The following is a 24,846-nucleotide window of genomic DNA, read 5'->3' as shown; positions in this document are numbered from 1 at the left end:
CCGAAAGGGACACTTTTAATAACAGCACAGAGTTATCATCGCATTACACAACTTAATTGCTGTGGCTTCTTTCTGTGCAGTTTTAGCCTTTGCCTGATGCTCCTGCAACGCCCTTTTCGCAGTGATAAGAGTGTATTATCCCAGGTGCGTACAACAGACGTAGGCGTGCGTGAGGGACGAAAAAAACAAAAGGGAGCTAAGGCGCTCTTCTCTCCTACCCCGCCCCCAGCCTTTAAAAAATCTCATTACGAGCATCTCCCCTTCGCATAGCTCGTTCCTTTGGGGCAGAAATACAACCGGTGCAGAGAGAGCGCGTGCGCGCTCACACCCCTGAGCCTGAAGGGGGTGCAGCGAGAAAGCTGCGCTTTCCCTGCGCGTCCACACGGCGGCTAAACCGGCACAAGGGAACAAGTCCTAACGCCGCCGCCGCCGCCACAAAAAAGCGCTTATTTCCGCGACCGCCCCGCCTTGCTGTTTGGGAGGCGGGCAAAAAGCAACAAGTCTCCCGCGATAGGAGAGAGGCAGGCGGGTGGGAGGGAGGAGAAGGGAAGGAAGGCGACTCTCCCTCCTCCCGCACAGGAAGCGCGCGGAGGGGCAGCTTCTGCTCACGCTGCAACGCACGTGTTACTCTCCGCGCACCCGAGCAGGTCGGTATAAAGCGAGGGGCGGCTGCCCGAAGAGCAGCTGCGGGTCTCCCCACCCTCCGGCACAGAAATGGCTCCGCTCCCTTCTTCTCCGTCTTCTATTGCAGTGTGAGGCGAGGCCGGCCATGCTCTTCCTGGGCAGGACGCCCAATCCAGCAGCCTAACCCCACAGCAACGTGGTAACTCGCACCTAGTCGCCGCTGCTAATGCACCGTCAGCGCTGGGTACTCTTTATGGCCGTATCCCGACGTGCTGCAAATCTAGAACAACCCCCCCCCCCAGCTACCATTAAGAAGAGCAGCCGCGTGATTCTCGGCCGGCTCTTTGCTTATCTTTGGTAGCTGCCGCTGCTTCATTTCATTGAAAATTCCCGTTTTGGAAGCCTAGCCTAAGCTTTTGCATGAATTCCAAAGAGGGTGATTGAAATGCACGCCCCTTCGTTGGAGGGCGAGGGCCCGGCGGGACTTTCTGCTGGGATCCAGTTAGGAATACTGCCGGTGCACGTGGATATTGGCGCGAGGGGCTCGAATACGCTGCCAATTTGCCGCTGCTCTTGTGCCGCTAAGAGAAAAGGATGCAGTTGGGAAAACCTTTGGGTTTGTTTTTTTAAGGCGAAGGGAGGTTTTCTGCGGGGCATGAGAACAAGAGGGTCTGCTGTGTGGAAGGAGGTGGGCCTCCTCCACAGAGCAGTCGCTTTCCCTCCTTATTTGGGGATGGGGAACCGGAGGCCCTCCAGATATTGCTGGAGTTAATACAAGGAGAGCGCTCTAGCCCTCGGACTCTGCATCTGGTCGGTCACTGAGAGAGCAGAATACAGTGGTACCTCTGGTTGCGAACGGGATCCATTCCGGAGGCCCATTCACAACCTGAAAAGAACGCAACCCACATCTGCACGTGCACAGGTCGCGATTTGCCGCTTCTGCACATGTGTGTAACGTCATTTTGTGTGTCTGCGCACGAGCAAGCGGTGAAACCCGGAAATAACCCTTTCCGGTACTTCCGGGTCGCCACGGGACGCAACCTGAAAACGCGCAACCTGAAGCAAATGTAACATGAGGTATGACTCTACAGTGGTACCTCGGGTTAAGAGCTTAATTTGTTCTGGAGGTCCGTACTTAACCTGAAACTGCTCTTAACCTGAAGCACCACTTTAGCTAATGGGGCCTCCTCCTGCTGCTGCGCCACCGCTGCACGATTTCTGTTCTCATCATGAAGCAAAGTTCTTAACCCGATGTACTATTTCTGGGTTAGTGGAGTATGTAACCTGAAGCGTCTATAATCCGAGGTACCACTGTAGTGGATTACTGTACATGGGCTTTGGCTGGAACCAGCATGCTCTAGGTTCCTACCTTCTTCATGCCCATCAGCTCCAGCCAGCCTCATCAGTAGACAAGTATTATGGAAAATGCACACCCAACAAAATCGTGGGGTGCGTGCTGTAAGTTCCCCAACTCCCCTTAAATAAACTATTCTGCTTACTTGGTTATGAACAAATTGATTTGAATCGCTGTGGAGATAGCTACCATTGCTTGGATATTTATGACTATGCTGTGGAAAATAGGGGTACATGTGTTACCTATCCCGTGTCACTGTTCAAATGTCAGCTCAGCAGTGAGACTGCTATGTGGTCTTCTGCAAGTACATTCACCCATTTGCAATATGGTGCAACAAGACATCTTAATTGCAAGGTTTACTGAAATGATGTACACAAAATGCATACTCTTCGTTGGAGCTAAGTAGACCTGGGCTTGATCAGTGCTTGGACTCGACTAAACAGACTGAATTCTTGGATGGAATAAGGGTGGCAAATAAATATACTAATAAAGTTCTTTGAACATGAAAAGTGCTGTATAAATTGGTAAGAATTACATGCTGCTGTTTTTGGAAAGGGCTGAGTGTTGCTTATTCTGAAATAGCTCATTTCCAAATACTGCACAGCAGTGATGTGCATCCTTAGCTTGTTAATGTTTTGATTGGGCCTCCTCAAAGATTTGCAAGGAAACATTATTGCTGTCTCCTTTCTCCCTCCCTATCTTACATTTGCTTCTGTCTGTTCCTGTTAACCCCATTTTCCTGCAGCTTTTAAGTAGGTTTAAACGCAGGGGGACATAAAGTGGTACCCATTAAAATATTTAGTTTAAGATGTAGTGGAACGGAAAATGAACTAATGTTTAATGAATTACCTTGCCTGCCCAGGGGACCACATAGGTTGCTAAATGGTGCAATGGTGATGTGTGCATAATATCTTTGAGCTCCAAAATCTCAACATGCTTTCCATGATGTGTTTCTGTGGCATTGTTAACGCTACTCCCTAGCTGAAACCAGCTGCTAACAAACAGGCAGTGTTCACCCAGCAGAGAGAATGGGAGGGTGGATTGAGGACATCAGGCAATTGCCATTGTCACAGAAAATGTCATGGGATCTCTGGGACTCAAAACAGAGCAGAATTTTAAAAGCTTTATCTTAAAACTAACATGCATGCAATCTGATAATGGAGGGTTGATGAGCTGAGGTGACCCTGCTGAGATGTGATTAAGTTTTTCCAGAAAGCCTGTGTTTTGAAAACCTAGAAGAGGAGCTGTGAGCTGTGTTAGGAAAAAAATGCTAAAGGGAATGTCTCATGCAGAAGCAAACCAGTTAAGACTAATCTATGCATACATGTACATCACCCAGTGTCTTCTCAATCTGTATTTGCCTCTGGAAATGAACAGAGTTTCCAGTTAGCTGACTCTCATATATGTAGTATGAGATAATTTTGACATATTTTAATAAGGTGATACTGACTTGCCCTTAAATATACATATTTGGTGTCAGATTCATTGAGCTATCATCAGTTCAGACCTAATGAACATATATGTGAAGTTAACTTTTTTTTTTTGTCCTGCATGTATCACTATGCATTGTTTGAATTGAATTGTATTTGCCATTTTACCGCTCTCAGATTGAAAAGGTCCTTTTGGCACTCTTCACAATCTTTTTGTTTTAAAGACCTTGAGCAATTTAATAGGTGCAAACATGGCCACCCCTTTTGATGGTCCAATCCTCAGCAGGTTTACCCAGGCTGCAGTTCTGTGTACGCATAGGAGTGTGATTGAACTTGGTCTTACCTCAGACATAGGGCTCCTCCTCCCGCTTATTCATCATTTATCCTGATTTGCTTGCACAAAGCTTACTTGGAGGTTAGATTATAGCTGGTCTATTTGAGCATTTGTTCACGGGACAGTTGTACAACATGCATTCATCCTGATTCACTTCCAAGGTGTTTACACTTCCTGTTAATCATGCATTCACCCCACACTTTTCAGTGCATTTTCCTCTCACTTTCCTAACTGCAACAAGTCTGTTTTTTGTTGTTGTTTTTAAGTGGATACCTTGCGCTAGGGTAACAGAGTACCTTAATCCACTTTAATTGCATCAAGCTAAAGTTGAATTTCTTCTGCAAAATAGTGATGCTCTAGAGGCACCCTTAATGTTTTTGCTACTTTATGCAGGACCATGCCCAAGAAAGGAGGGAGACGAGCTGCAACAGAGAAGGAACAATGTTTGCCATGTAAACAAGCAAAAGTGGAAGCAACCTGCCCTTGGCTTATGAAATGTGACCATCCAGAGAGCGTATTTGAAAGTTTGATCTCTCCTGTCAAACAAGATGAATTTTTCAGAGAGTATTGGGAGCAGAAGCCATTGCTTCTTCAGAGAGAGGAGCCTTCTGTGGCATTGTACTACCAATCTCTTTTTCACTTAACTGACCTGAAAGACATGGTCAAAGAGGGCTTGTACTATGGAAGGGACATTAATGTCTGCAGAAGTATGAATGGGAAAAAAAAGATTTTTAACAAAGATGGCAAAGTCAGCTATGAACAGCTGAAGAAAGACTTTGACCAGAAAAAGGCTACAATACAATTCCACCAGCCCCAGAGATTTAAGGTATGATCTATCAGGTGTCTGTTGTTGTTGGTTGCTTTTGGAGTTTTAATCTGGGATTCTGGAATTTAGGGAGTAGTCTGCTGCTATGAGCCTGTCCTCTCTAACAATCAGCTGTTGCCAACCTGGATTGAAGAGTCCAGGGACACTGCTAAACTGACTGAGAAGCCATAAATTACTCCGTTTTTATATTGTTTGTTGTATATCTGTCCTAATTGGTAAACAGCCTATACCCAAGCAAATGCATAACAATATATTGCTTTTGGATAGTTCTGTTACTTAAAACATCCTCTGGTACGTTTGCTTTTAACATTGGCTTGACTTTAGAAAATTGGGGAAACGATACAATTTAAGCTTAAACTTACTTGGTTCATTTTTCTGTACTCAAAGGGGGTACCACTGAGTGCCAATCTTGCAGAAAACATGGGCTCTTTAAGAACTACGATGATGATGTAAAACCAGTATTTCTAGTGTAGAAGAAAGAATGATTCAGGATGTCCTTTTGAGTCTTTAGGAGGGAAAAGTCACCTTTGGAAGAGGTGAGTGAATGCCAGTTAGAAATTAGTATTCCTTTTGAGTACGAACTACAGATTATTTTCAGGAGAATTCCCTTACAGAATCATGATTAAAGTATAACAGATGGGACCAAAAATAAATTAAAATGTTGCAGTGTGGTCTAACTAGCCTAGTCTTTCAGGGCATTCTGTGCCATTTCTGTCCCCTCCTCTGCCCCAGGTTTTCTGACACACACACATCTGTCCAGCATTTTGTAGCTCCTGAGCGTTGTTGTTGTTGTTTAGTTGTTTAGTCGTGTCCGACTCTTCGTGACCCCATGGACCAGAGCACGCCAGGCACTCCTTTAGTCTGTGCTTATTAGACCACTAGGGATTTTCTCTCTCTTCTTGCTTCAGCAAACTTAGGGATTCCCCTGAGGATGCTAACTCAAAAGACACCCTGAACCATTCTCATTTGTACACTAGAAATACTGGTTTCATATCATCATTGGATTATCTGATACGTAAATTATATGATAATAATTGCTGTTGGGTAAAGAAGTGTAACATATGATGAGCGGGAACAAGATACATATACAGTACAAACAATTACTTTTTGTTTGCTATTCAAATTCAATTTGTGGATTATGGAATTAAGACAGTGCATGAGAATATTCTATAAACTCAGTGTTTCATACCCCAGTAGCCTATTTTTTGAAATGAAGCAATGAGCCCTTTAAAAAAATCTGTATAATGAAGTTACTAAACAAATAGATTTATAAGGAAACACTGCAGTTAATGCGTTGGTGCCTGAGCTTGTGCAAGCTGCTTCTACTTGATTTTTGCAGATTCACTGCTCCCACTATAGTCTTCCATGCCACACATCCAAGGCCTTTCCTGACAGTTACCTGGAGTGGAGAGTCAGGGGATGTCTGTGGTTGGAAAAGCTTCATTGAGTAAGCAGACCTTGGCTTGCACAACTCGATTCATTTCAATAAAAATAACTTGATTTGAAGGGAAAGCAAAAAGGAGCAGTGATTTGGTTGGCTGGAAGGAATGGCCCAGCAACATTATGCAAAACAGGATTTAGTTGTATATTGTTACCTGTATAAGTGGCTTCATTGAGGTTTGTATTGGCAGGCATCTTGAAACCACTTACACTGGATCTAAGGGAGGAGACTGAATTTAGCATGTGTTGGAACTTCTGTTTTCTGCCTACTTCTCACCTAGCTTGCTGACATGTTTTCAGATAATGCAGCAGCTGTATGAATGCCTGTGTGTGCAACAGGCACACTTTCAATGTGGGAAAGTTGCACTCTTCTTCTGACCTTTTATAAAGCAGGTCAGGCAGACATCTTGTTTAGAGTGATACATGTTTTTGGAACAATTGGGTTGCAAATATAATGGGTAAATATGATAGGAGAATAATGGAGGTTGCCTTGGCATTGTTAACCATTTCTCTGTCTCTTCCCTTTTTTCTTTTTAGGATGAGCTCTGGAGAATCCAGGAGAAGCTGGAATGCTACTTCGGCTCATTGGTTGGATCTAACGTTTACATTACCCCACCGGGGTCCCAAGGCCTGCCACCACACTACGATGATGTTGAGGTAAGAGGGCCCACAATGGCCAGTATGTTTCTTGTTTGCAAGAGTTTCGCATAGTAAAATAAAGTTACAGGTAGGTAACCCTGTTGGTCTGCCGTAGTCGAAACAAAATAAATTAAATTAAATTATAAAAAATAAAATAAAAAAGTCCTTCCAGCAGCACCTTAGAGACCAATAAGTTAGTTATTGGTATGAGCTTTCGTGTGCATGCACACTTCTTCAGATACACTGAAACAGAAGTCACCAGACCCTTATACAGTGGTACCTCAGGTTAAGTACTTAATTTGTTCCGGAGGTCCGTTCTTAACCTGAAGCACCATTTTAGCTAATGGGGCCTCCCGCTGCCGCCGCACCGCCGGAGCACGATTTCTGTTCTCATCCTGAAGCAAAGTTCTTAACTTGAAGCACTATTTCTGGGTTAGCAGAGTCTGTAACCTGAAGCGTATGTAACCTGAGGTACCACTGTATATAGTGAGAGGGTGGGGAGGGGTATTACTCAGAAGGGTGGTGGGAATGGGTAATTGGCTGATAGGTGTGGTAAACCTGTTGACGACTGTTAAAAACTGCAGTTGGTCTTACAGGAAAAAGCAAGGGGTGAGATGGCTAAAAATAGCTTTATCATGTATAATGAGATAAGAATCCAATGTCTCTATTCAAACCAGGTCTCTCCATGGTTTTAAGTTTGGTAATAAGTTGCAATTCAGCAACTTCTCTTTCCAGTCTATTTCTGAAATTCTTTTGTAATAAGACAGCTACTTTGAGATCTTGTATAGAAAGTGCTGGGAGACTGAAGTGTTCTCCTACTGGTTTCTCTGTCTTGCGATTAATTTTGTGGAAGTCATTACATGCGTCCACAATATTACATGGATGATGCATGCGCACATCACATGTGGATTCTGTTTGAAATAAAACCTAGTACTACTTTTAACATTTACAAGTATTGTGTTCTAAATAAAGAACTCACTTGCGACAAATGTTTATTCCATAGTGAACTTAGCTGAAAGTCTGAGGAACGGTGAAGCTTTTTGATGCTTACTGACTTATGGTCTTTGCAGGTGTTTATCCTACAGTTGGAAGGAAAGAAGCACTGGCGACTCTATAAGCCTACTGTACATTTAGCTCAAGAATACAACACGGAGCCCGAGGAGAAGATAGGGACTCCAACACACGACTTCATATTAAAGGTATTCGTGTCAGAAACACCCCTGAGTGCCTGAGCTATAGATGAAGAAAATGTCTAAGACCTTGACATAGTTAGCTCGCTGTTGGCGAATAAGGTTGCCTGTCCCCTCTAGGTCTTAAAGAGAGAGATTGGTTGTCTTGTTTGACATGGCTTATTCCGCTATGCCTCTCCTTTCAGTCACATTTTCCAGCGTCACGTCATACAAGCCTTTCCACTGTTAGGAGAATGAGAGGGCACAGATGTGTCCTGGTGTTGTTCTTGTTATTTAGCAGTCCCATTTTGGAAGTTGATTTAAATTTGGGTAGTAGTGTGAGCTTCTATCAGCTGGCAATGCTTCATGCATCTGTAGTAAACTGCAGTGAATATAGTGTTAATTTACACACTTCCAGGATTAATACAGTGGTACCTTGGGTTACAGACGCTTCAGGTTACAGACTCTGCTAACCCAGAAATTGAACCCCGGATTAAGAACTTTGCTTCAGGATGAGAACAGAAATCGCGCCACAGCAGCAGCGGGAGGCCCCATTAGCTAAAGTGGTACCTCACGTTAAGAACAGTTTCAGGTTAAGAATGGACCTCCAGAACGAATTAAGTTCTTAACCCGAGGTACCACTGTACCTATCAATGAAACAATTGCTTTGTTTCAGTTTGCTTTGCTGCTGTCTTATAGTTCTTATTGTTTTATTGCTTAGTCTGAATTAATTGTACTTTGTTGTTTTTTGCATTTCTGGAGCTTTCTGCATTTGTTATTTAGTGCTGCGCAGTGTGTTTTATCTGCTGCTTTGGCCTAGTACCTGCTGCTCTGCCTTTTTAGTATTGATCATTGTAAGCCAATTTAAATACTATTCACTTTCCCTCCCTTTTTTCTTTTTTTTATAAAAAAGTAGGTTTCTAACAGTCCTTGTAGCTTAGCTATAGGATTTTGGATGTCTGCAGCACAGCTCTACATGAAAATGGGGAAAATTCTGTAACATGACAGAATTGTCTATTCAGCTGTTTGTGTTTTTGTTATTGAGAGAGTATTTTTTCTTTATTTTGCAAGCACAGCAGTGTAGCCTTAATAAACTGTCTAAATAATTTATTTTTAACTGTCCTGCCCACATTTTCTTCCAGCCCGGAGACCTGCTATATTTTCCAAGGGGGACCATACATCAAGCTGACACACCTCCTGGGATATCGCATTCTACTCATGTGACCATCAGCACCTATCAGAACAAGTAAGCACTCTGCCTTATTCTTCTAGTATGAGTTTTCTTGTCAGTGACTTTAAACTAAATGAATCTGGCAAGCTATTTTTATTTTGTTTTAGCTGTAGAAGATTTATATTCTATACCGATTAATTAACCCAAGCTAACCAGTTTACATAAAGCAGGCATGTCCAAAGTCTGTTTTGGGGGGCTAATCTGGCCCGCTAGTTAGTTTAATCCTGTCCCCCTGTGGCAGTTTAATTCCTGGGGTAAAATCCTAAAAAAAAGCTCAACAGTTTTGGTTGGCCCTCACAGCACTTCACTTCATCAAATCTGGCCCTCTTTGAAAAAAGTTTGGACACCACTGACATAAAGCAACATAAAACATTCATTGCATTCATTGTTTTGTTCTTAAGGGAAATAGTATTAGCTTAGAAGATCTGGGGTGGCGAACCTTTGGCCCTCCGGATGTTACAGAACTACAGCTCCCATCATCCCTCATGTCTTTCCAATAGGCAAAATCCTTAATTGGAACAAGAATCTCTGCTACATTAAGCAGGGATTTAGAGACAAGAATGGGAGGCAATGAAGAAGTAGGGGAATAATGAAGTCAGATCCTGAGTTTCATGCTGGGGTTTTGTGTTAATGTAGTAAACATAGCTGGAGTTAGGTGTTCAGGCAGCAAAGTGATTTAAAAAAAAAAAAAAGACTGATTCAGCATCAAATGGAACTATAGTTAAGTTGGGACCAGAAGCAACAGAACAGCTGGTTTTTGAAGCCCATGGTACTTCACTTCAAAGCACATTTTTGTACTGAATATTTTCAGGAAGAGATTTCCATGTTGTGGTACCATGAACGTCATGTAGAATAGCCACAGTGCTAATTGGTCTTGTCACGAAACTCTTTGTTTCTTCTGTGGAGGCCAGTGGCATTTGCAACTCTGTGGTCGTTGTAGCTAGATACAGACTCCTAGGCAGCCCTCTGGCTAGTTCCTCCTCCTTCAGAAGGACAGAGGACAGGAGAGAGCAGTCTCTGGCAGCCCCAAAGTTGAGGAACTCCTTCCCTACAGAGGTGTGCCTGTCACCTTCATTATATAACTTCCAGCAAATGTTTAAGACACACTTCTTTACCCTGCCTTTTGACACTTGAGATGTATATTTTTAAGGCCCTACTTATTTCTGTAGTTGTTTCTTGTTTTAAACTGTTTTTAATCTTGAGTTATTCTGTGTTTTGATGATGTAACCTGCCCTGGAACCTTAGGGTGAAGGGTGGGTAATTAATAATAATAATTAATGGCCCATCCCAGGGAGGAGTGCCCAACTATAATGCTGGCTTGATCAGATCACATTCCCTGGATTAAGGTGTTTGTCACTTCTCCTTTCCACCTAAATCCAAAGAAGCTCTCTAGGTTCTGAACTGGTGTATGTCATCATTAATGGACTGGATGAGGGTGAACAAATTGAAACCTAATCCAGAGGAGACAGAGGTGCTCTTGGTCAGTCAGAAGGCAGAACAGGGAACAGAGATTCAGCTTGTGCTGGATGGGGTAACATTTGCCCCCAAAACACAGGTTTGCAGTTAGGGTTTTCTCCTGGACTCACCTCTGAATATGGATGCCCAGGTCTCTGTGGTGGCCAGGAGTGTATTTATTTGCACAGTTAAAGCTGGTGCACCAGCTGTACCAGTTTCTTAAAAGATGTCTGATTTGGCCACAGCCTTAGTTACATCATGTTCTAACACATTATGTGGGGGCCACCTTTGAAAAGTGCTCAGAAACGTCAACTGGCTCAAAGAGCTACAACCAGATTGCTGACCAGGACTGGTTATAGGGAGCAGGCTACTTGTTACAACAGCTCCACAGGCTACTGGTCTGTTTCAGCGCACAATTCAAAGTGCTTGTTATCGCCTATAAAGCCCAATATGGCTTAGGTTCAAGCTATCTGAAGTATCAGATTCCCTCATATGAATCTTCCTGGGGAGGCCCTTCTCTCAATCCTGCCACCCTCACAGGCACACTTGTCACAGACTCGGTGGCTGCTTCCAGACTGGAACTCCCTCCCTAGAGAAGCTAGACTGTCCTTCCCCCAGTGAATACCTCCTTTGGGCTTTGGGGAATTGACTGCTTTTAATGAAAGGGCTGGTCCCATGCTATTTTTATTGTAATTATTGGTATGTTTTAAACAGATGTTATATAGTTTTAATTCTATCAATATTTAACTGTATTTTAGGGATTATTTTTCTATGTTTTTAGCAGTTCTTATTTTTATCTTGAGTGCCACCAGGGGAAAAGGGGTGGGATAATAAATGCCATATTTTTTCGTGTATAAGACTAGGTTTCCCCCTTAAAATATAATGTCCAAAATTTGGGTATGTCTTATACATGGGGGCCATCTCCCCCTATTTTCTTAAATCGGAGTCCCCCAAAATAGGGGCATCTTATACATGGGGGCGCCTTATAGACAGAAAAATACGGTTTATTTATTTATTTACCTACCTACCTCTGTTGAGGTGGACAATTTAATCCATTAGACTTTTCCATGCTGTTTCTCACCTACCTGCTTTTTCTGTACAGGAGACCACACTGAGGCTGTGATACACTATCCTAAGCAATAAGAGTGGAGCATCTTTCAGGCGCTTGTAGCTAGCAGCCTGTCAATGACCTATGCTTCCTTAGGATGCCCTGAAAGAATTAGACTGTATTTCCTGATCACCTAGGATATGAGTACACACGATAGTATTTTTGCTAAACTTTCTCAGTTTCAGTCCATGTGGGTTAACAGGATGTGCTGGATGAGCCCTTGACATTCAAAACCAGTTTTGCTTTCTCTTTATCCTCGGCAAGAAACATTGCTCTGAATTAACTGGCTTGGTCTTAATGCCTTTGTTTCCCTCCCCTCCCCTCCCCCTTGTATGGCAGCTCTTGGAGAGATTTTTTGCTGGACGTGGTTCCTGGACTAGTGTTGGATACGGCGAAAGAGGATGTTGACTTTCGGAAGAGCATTCCAAGGCAGTTACTGATGGTAAAGATGTAGAGCTAAAGAAAATGAAGAGCAGTGTGTGCTTGCTGTCAGTGGAAAAGTGCATAGCCACCATTTTAAACACAGAGTAACTCCCATAATCTCCACTAGTAGTTTCATAATGTTGGAAGAGGTCAGCCTTGTTTCTTAGCAGCATATCTTCTTTACTGTGCGGTCACATTTGTTTGCAAAACTAAGCCAGAAAGCTTTTTAAACCAAACAGTGCACAAGCTGCTCCCTGGCACCTATAATAGTCCCAGCAAGTGTAGGCAAAACTGCAGAGTTTTGTTATGGGTCTTGTAATAAAGAGCGCTAATTGCTAGCCTTCAAGATGCCATCTGTAGCTTGACCCAGTAGCTTTCAAAGAAGAACACCAAGTCCAAATTAATACCAAATTTTATGATTTTATAATGTGGCATTTGAATCTATGTAACTTAGCCACTGCTGCCTTCCCATAACTGGCTACAGGAAGAAGAGTTAAAATGAACACTTGCTTGTTCCAAAAATCTTGCCTTTGCAATTCTGTCCCAGCACAGTAGGTAGTGATGATTACAATTTGTTACTTGCCCTTCACCCTAAGGTCCCAGGCTGGCTTGCAACAATAAAAACACAACATTAATATTAAAACACAATATTGCACAATATTAAAAACTGTTTAAAACAGCTTATAATGACCAAAATAAGGTTGTGAGCCAACATCTGTAATGCCTAGAGATCTTTGGATTGCATTCTCAAGTAAATTAGGATCATGTTTCTAACTACTAGCATAAATTCTTTTTGGTCTTTTTCTTTAGAAGGCGGATTTATCTGATTCATCCAAGCAATTAAGTGGCTTCCTGAGATGCCTTGCAGACCGTCTGGAAAATGGTAGAGAATTGAGGTCATCCGACATGAAAAAAGACTTCATTATGAACAGATTACCTCCTTTCTTGGGGACTAGCTTTGACTCTCTGGCTCCAGGTAACATTTTAAGTTTGCAGAGGGTGCTTTTCGTAAAGTGTGGGGACTGGGAAGACAGTTTGTTCCATAGATGTAGCAGTAAACCAGTTATTTACAAATATTACATATGGAACCGGGCCATAGATTAGTTTAATGTGTGGATTGGTTCAGAGAGCCTGTACAGATGTTACATTTCTGAAGATTCCCTTCCCTTCTTTCCTTTTTTTGATATTTCAATTAGCATCTTAAGAGGGACCTAGATTATACTGCAGCAGCTACGTCAGTGATAGATGGCATTTTTTTCTAATTAGGAAAATAGCCTGTGATCTTCCATGAGTCTCTGCTTCAGCTGTTATACTGTACATACAAGCTGACTGAACTAAAGAGATATTTACAAGAATTAGCCAACTGCACTAACTTCTGTACCTGCCCTTAGACAAGAGAGATGTAAGCAGCACAGGCTAGCTTGCTGCTCCTTTCGCTGAACTAATATTGCTATTCTTCCTTGTCTAGGTGGAGCACTACCAAAAATAGACAGTACAATCAGGTTACGGTTTAAAGACTACACAGTAATTACAGTGGAACCAGACCTTTTGGTGAGTACAGAGGAAGTGCTTGTAGAGACTTGCTTTTCAGTGAGGAATTGGGTGTATGTTATTTTTAGGCTGCTTGAATCCCACAGCATGTGACTGGGATTTGCTCTGACATTATAGCAATTCAGTTCTGTTTTGTAAAGAGAAAGTGTTACAGTGTTTTGTAGGAGTTTCAAAGACAGCCTTTGAAATATAACCAGGTGCTGGCCTTAGCTAAAGAATTTCCTAATTACTACTGCTAAAAAATAAGAAAGGTGAGGCTTCTAAAGTTATGGTAAAATGGAGGAGTTTTGCAAGTGCTTTGATGTTGATTGATAAATTACAATGTATTATCTGCTTTTCTCTTGTTTTTTAGGAAGAGTCTCGCAAAGAAATGGTTTTTGTCTATTACTCTTTAAAGAACAAGAGGGAAGTCCATATGATGGGGGATGAGGATATGAATGAGGATGGAATAGCAGAGGTTTGTTTTTAATTCTGCTTGTTAGGTCAGTTATTGATGAAGTCCATGTGGAAATTCCTTATTTTCAGATCTGTCTCTTCTAGCCCCCTCCACATCTGGTGCTGGTCAGCAGTACGTTAAGTTTTTGCCAGACTGCTGTTTGGGTTTGTCTGTTTTAAAAGCTGTGTACATTTTGTTGGCAATATGAGAACGCTGCTGGGTCAGACCAAGGACCCATTTACTCCATTACTTTGTCCCAATTGTAACCAGCCAGATCTCCAAAAACCCACAGGTGTGGTATGAAGGTGGTAACTGATATTCAGGATATACTGCCTGTGTAATAAATGCCTGGAGGAGGTTGCATTTAGCTAGCCTAGTCAATGTAATATAGAAACGTGTTGATAGATTTATAATAACTCTGTTCATCTGTATAACAGCAGTAACTACTGGCGCAGGATATTATTCATATTGGTGAGCATGAAATGTGTCAAATGTTTAGTTCAATATGGCGTTAATAACACACACACTCTTTCTCTTTCTAGACTCATGGGTTACGATTTCCGCTCTCGCATATGGATGCGTTGAAGCAAATTTGGAGCGGTAACACTGTCCGTGTTAAAGAACTGAATCTGACTTCAGATGCAGAAAAAGAGAACTTGGTGGTATCATTGTGGAGTGAATCGCTCATTGAAGTAGTCTAGAGGCATGATCCAGTCAAAGTTAAGTATTCGTAGGTCTCTTTGATGTTGCTGGGAGAATCAAGTGTGCCCTTAAATTAAAATAGAAGGGACCCAAGGCACCAGCCAGCCAAAGTTAAAAGTGCTTAAATCTGCCATTGCACAGAAACAGCAAAACGTTACCTCAGGCATACAAAGGCTTTTTACATAGTTTTTGTATGCGTAGTGAGTAAGGGTACTACTAGGTTTGTTGAACATAAAAATAACACACAGGAGGGTAAATGGGGAAGCTGTGGCCCTCAAGGGGTTGTTGGACTCCCAAGGCAATGGGAGATGTGGGGAGCCGCAAGTTCAGCATCCCTGGTGCAAAGTAGGAATGAATGGTTCATGCTTTTCCTGGTTTCAGCAGTGACATATGTACAGTGGTACCTCGGTTTACAAACTTAATCCATTCCAGAAGTCTGATCTTAAACCGAGGCCTCCCACTGGTCGGCTTCTGTTCTTAAGACTGTAAACCGAATCGTTCGTAAACAGGGCTGTTCTTAAACCGAGGTACCACTGTACATCTAAAGTAAGGAGGCCTGGGCTTGCCATACGAAAGCCAGTGACACCCCAAATTGTAGATAGCGCCATGGGCTGCAAACATAAAAGCGTCGGCCCTTTTTTGGGGTGAAAGTGTGCTTTGTTGTACAGAAAAAGCCAACCTACGGCACTGCATCTCATAAAGCAGTGTTTCCCAACCGTGGGTCTCCAGCTGTTTTCAGACTACAGTTCCCATCATCCCTGACCACTGGTCTTGCTAGCTAGGGATGATGGGAGTTGTAGTCCAAAAACAGCTCAAGGCCCAATGTTGGGAAACACTGTCATAAAGGATGCATCATGTAATTAGTTGCATGAAAAAGCAACAGTAAAAGCACAAAGGAGCAGAAGCCACTTTATAACTATCTGCCCAAGCCAAATGATACAGAGTTACCTGGGTGTAACTATTCAAGGTGTATAAATTGAGAAGAACCAGACACACACAAAAATGTGTTGTTACTTACTGTGATGCTTCCTCCTTGTTTGGTAGGCTAAGGCATCCACTGTGGGTTGTGTCTTTCGCATTTGCCTATTGTGTGAGCTTGCACCATGGGAGGCGAGAGACTGAAACAATTGTGGTTCTCGCACACTTTATCATTTGCCTTCCTTTCTAGCCAGGAAACAACTGGATGGAAAACTACCACATGGTTCAGTTTGCTTCATTGATCAATTAATAACATCTGGGCAGCACCTCCCATAGATCAGTATGTGGGGCAAATGTTTTTAATGCTCCTTCATCCTTACAATTCTGTACCGGTGTTGTGAACAAAACCCAGGAGGCCTTTACCACATTCTTGCCCCCCTCACCCCCAAATGCAAAGCATTGTCTCTTCTATTGTTTTTGTCTGCTGCTGTCCTTTACAATTTAGGGTGACAGTGTTTTTTCTTAAATACTGTGATCTTGTATTTATCATGCAAGTTTCCTTGTAATGGCTTGGCACCACAAGGTAGCTTAAAGCTACCTTTATATAATGAAGGTTTGAATTGATATTTGGAAAACAAATCTCGTGTAACGAAAATAAAACTGCTGATACTATTTTGAAGTATTTTTAATCCAATAGCACAGAGAAATGTCAACTATATACACTATATATAAGGTCACTTTTGGACAAAATGTGATAACTGGCATTCTGGTTTGGGGGGGGGGAATTCTCCCTTGCATCATTAAAAAAATATTATTGCAGTTTGCGATAAATATACCATGAACAGGATAAAGGCAATCCACCCCTTCTATCCTTTAACACTTTATATACATTAAATATACACACGTACATTCCAGTCAGAATGACCCTCTAAACTCTACAGCTCAAGTATTGTGTCTCTGTGGGTACAAGCCTTGTGGATAGAAATAGTCCCACAGGTGCAATAGAGCTGATTTGGTCCCCAGTACCACCATGTCTAATAAAGTTACTGGTCTTTCAAAGCACCAGTCTGTAAGTCCTTCACTTTTGGGAGCTGTGCCTGTGGTGGGACTAGAGCAAATACAGACGTACCTTAGAAGCCAAACGGAATCCGTTCGGTAACCAAGGCACGGCTTCTGATTGGCTGCAGGAGCTTTCTGCATGCAATCGTAAGCCACGTTAGACATTCGGCTTCCAAAGCATGTTCACAAACCGGAACACTCACTTCTGGGTTTGCGGCGTTCAGGAGCCAAAACGTTCAACTGGCAAGGCATTCGGCTTCCAAAATACGACTGTATCCTAAAAGTCTGCTGCGCTTAAGAGTGCAACTCCATTCACGCTTACTTAGATTCCTGTTGAATCAGGCTTACTCCCACTAAGTGGGTTTTTTATTGTAGTCATAGTTACATAACACCGATACACCAAATGAGAGCATCTTATTTGAGGTTGACTGGATTTTACATCGTCTTGAGAGCACTTTTTTAAAAAAGTATTAAATGTAGTTTCAGAATTGTTTGATTTTAGCATACACAAATTCCATCTATTAAATAAGTGCTTCAGATGAAAATATATTTAAAGATCCTAGTGACGTAAAAAATGAAAAAGTAGGTGTATTATTTATTTTACAATCTAAAGTGCTTATTAGGATGCAGTGCACACACACATATGCAGCATTTCACCTTGCATAGCTCCCTTGGTTCTAGAAAAACTAGGTTTTTTTAGGATACGAAGACTGAACTGCTGGTAGAGGTTGTGCAAGAGCCAATCAAGGCTGCTGTTACTGGTGTGAGCTACTGCAACAGTTTGCGGCCCAGGGTGCCTCTGCTGCTTCTGCAACCAGTGACAGGAGATGTGGCAAGGTCAGTTGTGTCTCCAGAATGCATGTGGTTGATGGCACAATGCAGCAGAGTTGTGGCTCAAGCCCTTAGGTAGATGTTAATATATTAAGAATGCCATATCTTCATTATAAAAATAGAGGTTTCCCCCCAAAGTTTTTACTTTTTCCTTAACTGTGCAGCTATAGCAAATATGAGAAATCTAGTCTTACACTGTTTGGTTTTAGCTATTCAAGCTTGATGTTCAATTGTTTCCAAAAAATACATTAAGGTACAAAGAAATAACGAACTGATCCAGCTTCCAGGTGCATAACACAGTTGCATGGAAAGCTACATGTGCAAACAGGCCCTGAACATGTGGCCACCATTTTCATTTATTAACATAAGAGGTTGCATACCTCAAGCCCTTTAAAAGTGGTTAAAATTCTGCTAAATTCAGTCCCTGTGGCTCCTCATTTCCTGCCAAAGCAGCCAGTCAGAAGGATTTTAATTACTAGGGGCTCCAGATACACTGGAGTGAACAACTGTATTAGACTGCAAATTTAGTTTTAAACTCAGACATTGTTTTGCACAATTCCAATTTAAGTTTGAGTTTAAAACTAAGAGCAAAGATGAAAGTGGAAAGGTTCTTGCAGGATAGGCAGAAGCAGAGCCCCAAGTCTGAATTTATCTTCAACTGGAATTTTCATATCCTTTTACACTTAGGTTTTCCGTATTTTTGGAAAGGGTTTTTTTTAAAAAAAAACACACAACAATTTGCATATGTAAAGTGGTACAAATAGTGCTGGTGCAACTTTCCAGAAAACAGCTGAATGTGTGGTGTTGACTTGTTCTCTAGTGGATGAACTACGCTAAGGCTTAGAGCTATGTTAAGTTTATCAAACGCTTTTGGCGTTCTGATTTTAATAACTCATAAGTGGAAGGGGAAAAAAACCAGGGCACAATCCAGCCAAAGTTAATCACTGCAAAAACCAATCATATACTTTAATCTCCCTAGTTAAACACTTTTAAATCCCATTGATTTTTAACTGGCTGGAATTGTGGCTACAGTGGGTAGACTGGAACAACAGCAGAAAGTTTTCTATACAAAATCTGAATCATTGCCAATATTTCTCTGTGACAATGCTCTGTGCATTACCAAGCTGCTAGTGAATAGTCTAAACTAGTCACTAGATCTCTTACATAAATTCTCCTCTACAATAAAATACTACTGAGAATGGAGAATTAGCACTAAGCTTAACATTAAATAAACTGTCTTTTCATATACAGTTCTCAAAGCATTTGTTTTATCGCCATTTTGAGTTACAATGATGAAACTTACCTGAGGCAAAACACTCAATTTTTCAAAAGTGAGATATATCTAGATATGAGGAAACAGTGCAATAATCAAAAAGCTTCTACTTGTAGCTTAAAACTGTAGGAGATGCATTTCAGCTCAAAGTTTTGTTGTTTTTTAGCTCTCACATGATAAGGAAAAGGGGGTAAAAAACATATAATTAGCAAGTAGAGAATGTTTGCATAATCACCACTGTAGCATTATTGCTTAATAGGACTCTGCTGAATATGCCATTGCTCTTATGTTGTATATCTGTTCACAAGGGTAAAGAAGACAATATAAGATTCAGCATTCCATTGCCACTTAAAACATGTGACAGTTTTGGATTCCCTGGCTAGCAGAGTCAGGCACGCTCCAGTGCTGTGTGACTTCAGTAGTTTGTTCAACAGTGTTTTCATCCCACATTTGTTCAGAGTTTAAAATGCCTTTATAGTGGAGTGAGACACACTCACAATATTTCGAAGTCCCATATCTGTGTGCATTTGCTGGTGTCGAGCTGGTTTACAACAATGTGGCTCCTGTCATAATAATATCCTCCTAAAATAAGAGACATTTGAGAAGGTCAATAGTTTAGGTCAATTCATTATTGATTATTTATAAGCCTATTTTTTTCCATTGCACTAAATGTGCAGTACAGTGGTACCTCGGGTTAAGTACTTAATTCGTTCCGGAGGTCCGTACTTAACCTGAAACTGTTCTTAACCTGAAGCACTATTTCTGGGTTAGCGGAGTCTGTAACCTGAAGCATATGTAACCTGAGGTACCACTGTACTTGTAAAATGTTAACACCTAAAAACTGTTTTAAAAATTCTTTTCATTAGAAAATCCTGTTTCAAACTAAACTGGAAGCAAGATGGTGACAATATATACACGTGATCCAGAATTACTTAGTCCTGCACAGTATATTTCAGGCAATTTAATTTTTTTTGGCCTTATATTTTTTCTGTTTTTCTAGCTTATGTAGGATAACTTTCCAGTGTGCAAAGAGCTGCTATCTATAAAGGTTTTCTTTATGATTCTGCGAACAAGTGGTTGTATTAAAGCTGCAGTGACGCCTGGGTCTGTCCAGACTCTGTTGATGCCCTGGCCCTGTTATTAAGAGCCGGTAATTGTATTCTTAAGCAGAGATCCTAATGTATGCATGGCAGTTTGGAACGCAAATACTGACAGACATGAAAAATTTGACCTCAAAGTCAGGCAGAAATGGCATACTTTATAACAGGGATGGCCAAACTTCGCCTCCTGCTGTTTTGGGAGTACAATTCCCATCATCCCTGACCCCTGGTCCTGTTAGCTAGGGATGATGGGAGTTGTAGTCCCAAAACAGCTGGAGGGCCAAGTTTGGCTCTATAAGGCAGCACTGCAGAGTATTCCCCCCGCCCCCCCAAAAGCTAAGCAAAATATGATCATTGTAGCTAAATGGATTATCCAAATTCAATGTGTGTTTTATCATTGTTTATAAACACATGAATCTTTGATTTGGTTTCACTGCATGCTTATGGAAACTGCAGCTGCTGCTGCTAGCATAGCAAAGTAATATTCTTTTAGATTCCATTGTTATTGGCAAGACAAAAAACAAAGAGTCCTGCTGGATCAGACCAAAGGCTCATCTAATCTAGCGCAGCATCTTATTTTCGCAGTGTCACCACCTCCAGTTAACCCTCCCCTGGCTTTCCTACAGCGTTTGTACCCAGAGATAGTGTGCCACTGGTTCTCTCCATTCCACTATGCTTTCCTTTAAAACCAAGCACTACAGCTTGCTTGTTCTGGCTTATAGGCTTCTAGCATCAGTGGATAAACACCTATACATGGTGTCACTATCTCTGGCACATACCCTTTAACTTGAAGTGCTTTCACCTCTTTGGATTTTTGTCATGATCCCCTACAAATAACATTCATTGCGTAGTTCTACCCTGCTCTTAAGTTGGACAATTATAAACATTATTTGGACAATCAAGTCTGATACTGACAAGGGCCAGCCTATTCAGAAAGCGGACCAAGGAACTTCGAGCATTACTAAGCTTAAAGCTAAATGAAGCAATTACTTCTGGTGAAATACTTCCTAGGAGGCATGATTTTCATGATTTGAGTATCCAATGTGGTTTTGACGATGAAGCCTTTTGACTTCAGTTGCGAAAAGATCTAAGGATATTGCTATTTAGATGGACTAAATGCATTTGTGACCTCAGTGTGCAGAAGAGCTCACTATGTCCACTTTCTAAGTTATTCCAGGTAAGCTTGACATGACCTAAATCTAGTTTAAGAGCCTTAAAAGGGGAGTGAGGAGACAATTGTGTGAAGACTTGTATTTTTGTACCAAATTAAAGGGGCATATAAAACAATAGCTAAAGTCTACCTTTGATATCGAGAACCAGTTGGTCACTGAGGTATGAGCTGATGGTCCCATCTCTGTTGAGCAGCCACTTCTGTCTTGCCTTCCCATGCTCTACCCACAATGCGACTTTAGCTCCAGGAACATCTCTGCCTCCAATGACATCAAGGCAAGCATCATTAACCTAGATAAATTGGGGGAAAGAATTTGTTCATTGCCTTGGTGGGCTCTAATATTTACATATTTCTAACGGATATATGCCCTACAGAAAAGTACAATAGCAGGAATATAGTCTCCAGCAACAAGAAGGCTGGATCCATCATACCACCAAAATAAACAACTGATTCACCGAGTACAGGGTATCACTGTTTTTAGTAGACAGTTTAAAGCACGGTATGAAGAGTAAAAAAAGGACTGGTGCAACAGGCCAAAGTTCATTGTTAGGCATGCGTATGCTCGATAGCAGGGGTTGGGAACCTGTGGTCCTCCAGATGTTGCTGGACTCCTAACGCCCATCATGTTGACTGGGGCAGAGGAACATGGGTCTCCAGCAACATCTGGAAATCATCTGGTTCCCCATCCCTGTTCTACAGACACAGGTCTATCTGTGACTAGTTGTATTAAGGCAATTGGAACGAAATGGTGCCCAGGACCTGGAGTAGATTCTAAGCGTTGAACAAACGGAGACAGTGATCTCAGTGCTATCAAATTCAACATACATAACTGAGGACAATTGCCAAGAAGGAAACTTTTAAAAAAGGAGGGGATTACGGCAGGTTTGGCCTAACCATAAAGCAAAATGTAGCAATTGCATCTTTAGTAGTGTGCTTGCTAGAAGGCATGGTTTTCCTTACTCAGTTTTTTTACAGATGCATGATAAAGGTGGTCTGAGAAGTCTGGTACAAATTAGCACACTCCAATGATAAAACACACACTAAAGTAACCTTTTAGAGAGGTTCTTCTCCCAGGGAGACATTCATGCAAGGAAATGTATCACATGCAGAGCTAATGCATTTGAACTTGAAAATGATACAGGAGTCAAAATAATTGTTCTCCCATGAAGGCTGCTATTAAAAAAAACAAAACCCTTATTTTTCTGACACAGTGTGCTGTTTGCTTTTAAAATACATTACCTCATTTCACCCTGAAAAGTTTGCAGTTTCAAAGCCTTATTCATATGAATTAGAAACATTAATTTGTGGATGCAATGGAAACTTGAATTTGGAACCTGGGCTGTTGAAGAAGCAAGCTATGGACTTGTGAGAGGGAAAAGGCAGGAAGGGTTAGCTAGCTTTCCTAAGCACCTAAAGTGTTTCCACTGCCCATTGCATTACCCTGGTCCCTACTTGCACAGAAGAAGAAATGGCCGGGCTTTATAAACAGACAAAATTGAGGATGATGACATTGCCGTTTCAGCTGCTAGCAAAGTACCTTGGACTTGAGAAGTCCAGAACAGTAGCGCCAGATCTGAGTAGTCTTGCCATTTAATGGGGAAAGACATAATGATGCAGCTCTTGCATCCATTAGATTCCCAGCAACTGTCAGGTATTTGTCTAGGGATTGGTTCTTTATTCTGAAGTACGCTGCTGGCTGAAACAGAAAAGAATAATTACCACACACTTCAGGGACAGGTATGTATCTCTGTTATAAATCTGCACAAATACATTTTTCCTTCTGATGTAAACATACAACCTCTATTTGCATACCGCATGCATAAAAATGGTAATGTACTTCCACAACTAAATGAATACTAGAATTGGACATGGTTTAGGTTCCATTCAGCAGAAAAGAACTCCCTACCTTTGCCGAATGTAGGATCAACATTTTAAAAAGATGCATGTATTCTGTGAGAAGAAACAGATTTTGTAACTGGTACCTGCTTTACAGGACGAAGGGAGCCAATTACTTTCCAGCCACTAAACTGAGTCCAGTTCGAAATCTTGCTGGGTTCAAGGAGAAGTTGCTTCCCTAAGAAACTGCATCCTTCATATGCTATCCATCTAGTTCAAAACAGAATGTGAATTAACTATGTTAATGCGGTAAAATTTCAACTAGACAAAAATATGCAGTAAAGTGTTTTTAACTGAAAATATACTCATGCTTCGCATGATCACATTATACTAGATGTTGAGTTGTAAGCCATTAAGGCTTCAATTCTATGCATATCTTAGCGAAACCTACTTCCAAATAGACATGTACAAGATTGGACCCAAACATCTGATTAGCCTATGTGAGGAAAGACAGCAAACAGCCTTTGCCAACTTTGACTATAATGAAACAGAGACCAAACTACCACATCAGATGTTCACAAAGGAGTATCACCCTCCCATTCAGATAGGATTCTGGTTATTTTAACAGCTCTGGGCAGGAAGTTGGCATTTCTCCAGAGATCTTTCTAACATGTCTCCCTATCATAGGGGAAGGAAAAGGGAATGGGCAGAAGAAATTCAAATCAACTTTAATTTCAGTTCTAATTCAATCCTAAAAAAATATTCCCCCAGAATATTCCCCCAGTGATAATCTCTCTTAGTTGTTGCAGCCTAGCAGACTTTTGCTTTCTTCTTCATGGAGCACTCCCCCTTTCCATCATTTAAAAATACCTTGGATGAGTAATATGGCATTGTAGCCTATACTTGTAACTTCTAAGGGTATTTTCAAGGCAGAATATTGCCTTATGTTGTTTAAAGAGCGACGTTTATTTTACAACAGACATTGCATCATAGTTGTTGGAAACCTGAAATTTATTATATAGCAGGTTTTCATTTTTCTCCTCCTCTACCTATTCTAAAACAAGGCTGGCTGTGTGATTCCTGTTTTGCAAGTTAAATGCTTTTATCTAAGGCAGCCATTTATTCTTGCATTTTTTGCTTGTTCTGTCCTGCTTGAAACATGTTAGCAAATAGTTCCTCTGATCTTCACTTCTGCCATTACAAAATAAAGTGCTGCAAGACTAAACATTTCACTACTTGTGTGTGTATCCCCAAAAAGCACTTGGATTAATACAGTATTCCATGCAGTTACTTCTTATGGAAATACTAGATGACACTCAACAGTGTCATCCTGCTTGTGCAATGTTAGGACTTCTACTCTGTAGAATAAAGTGATACTTACAGTCCACTTTTCACCCACACAGACTGGGTAAGAAAATGAAGATCCTTATTCAGAATTGAACCGACTGCTTCTTGCAAGTGCAGCTCTCTGCCTTCGCAATTCTCCAAAGCGAAAAGGCTGATCAAAGGCTCGGCAAAAACCTACAGAAAAGAGAAAAGCTGGTAACATCTGCACAGCAAATGTCGCTGTGAAGGTAGTTCCCCATTTCGCTAGTGTCTCTACTTGCAAGGTGACAACTCCCTCCAGGGACAGGTATCACTGCACATTTAGCTTCTGAACAAATCAAGTTAAGGAACATTGCAAACTGTTAGAAGCCAGCAGCGAGGCTTAATAGAGTGGCAGAACAACTGCATTTGGGGCCCCACAACTCATGATGGCCAGGGCTTAAGGTGGGGGAGGGGGGCAGGTGGGGAAACCACCTTTCTGCTATGCCAGGTCCAGACTACTACAGCAGAGAAGCCCAGATTTGGCTTCCTGCCAGAAGCTGGACAAGCTTAGGACACAGCACACCCTTGGTTGGTCCAGTTCTATCTCTTCCCTGGCCTCTGAAACACT

The 24,846-nt window shown here is 41.6% G+C and overlaps 2 protein-coding genes across 4 annotated transcripts in view; one reads left to right on the top strand and one right to left on the bottom strand.

Annotated features, from left to right (window-relative positions):
- Positions 1-406: 406 nt before the first annotated feature.
- On the top strand, positions 407-15,725 carry RIOX2 (ribosomal oxygenase 2). 3 transcript variants are annotated; one of them, XM_081001525.1, is made up of 10 exons: positions 407-647; positions 4,136-4,568; positions 6,546-6,665; positions 7,718-7,846; positions 8,959-9,062; positions 11,950-12,052; positions 12,844-13,009; positions 13,502-13,584; positions 13,937-14,041; positions 14,563-15,725. In XM_081001525.1, the coding sequence occupies exons 2-10, from the start codon at positions 4,140-4,142 to the stop codon at positions 14,719-14,721; spliced, it is 1,398 nt and encodes a 465-aa protein (XP_080857651.1). In that variant the 5' UTR covers positions 407-647; positions 4,136-4,139; the 3' UTR covers positions 14,722-15,725. The 3 variants fall into 3 exon arrangements, with proteins under 3 accessions (XP_080857651.1, XP_080857652.1, XP_080857653.1); XM_081001526.1 differs by lacking the exon at positions 407-647 and adding an exon at positions 654-823; XM_081001527.1 differs by lacking the exon at positions 407-647 and adding an exon at positions 654-868.
- Positions 15,726-16,310: 585 nt separating this feature from the next.
- The window catches only part of CRYBG3 (crystallin beta-gamma domain containing 3), a 63,830-nt gene continuing 55,294 nt past the window's right edge, over positions 16,311-24,846 (bottom strand). Inside the window, exons 18-22 of the mRNA XM_081001476.1 lie at positions 24,292-24,431; positions 23,057-23,180; positions 22,612-22,770; positions 21,205-21,364; positions 16,311-19,385 (exon numbers count right to left, since the gene is read on the bottom strand). Of these exons, the coding sequence (XP_080857602.1) occupies positions 19,297-19,385; positions 21,205-21,364; positions 22,612-22,770; positions 23,057-23,180; positions 24,292-24,431 (672 nt within the window). The 3' untranslated portion in view covers positions 16,311-19,296. The remainder of the gene's footprint in view (positions 19,386-21,204; positions 21,365-22,611; positions 22,771-23,056; positions 23,181-24,291; positions 24,432-24,846) is intronic.

The sequence above is a fragment of the Podarcis pityusensis genome, assembly GCF_964106645.2.
Source record: "Podarcis pityusensis genome assembly, chromosome: 4".
Classification (NCBI taxonomy): Eukaryota; Metazoa; Chordata; class Lepidosauria; order Squamata; family Lacertidae; genus Podarcis; species Podarcis pityusensis.
This window is presented reverse-complemented; position numbering and strand designations above follow the sequence as displayed.

Bases quoted from the DNA above. Each gene is read 5' to 3' on its own strand.
- RIOX2 (XM_081001525.1), top strand. From the start codon at position 4,140: ATGCCCAAGAAAGGAGGGAGACGAGCTGCAACAGAGAAGGAACAATGT. The intron at 4,569-6,545 runs GTATGATCTATC...TTTTCTTTTTAG, and splicing joins ACCAGCCCCAGAGATTTAAG to GATGAGCTCTGGAGAATCCA. The intron at 9,063-11,949 runs GTAAGCACTCTG...CTTGTATGGCAG, and splicing joins ATCAGCACCTATCAGAACAA to CTCTTGGAGAGATTTTTTGC.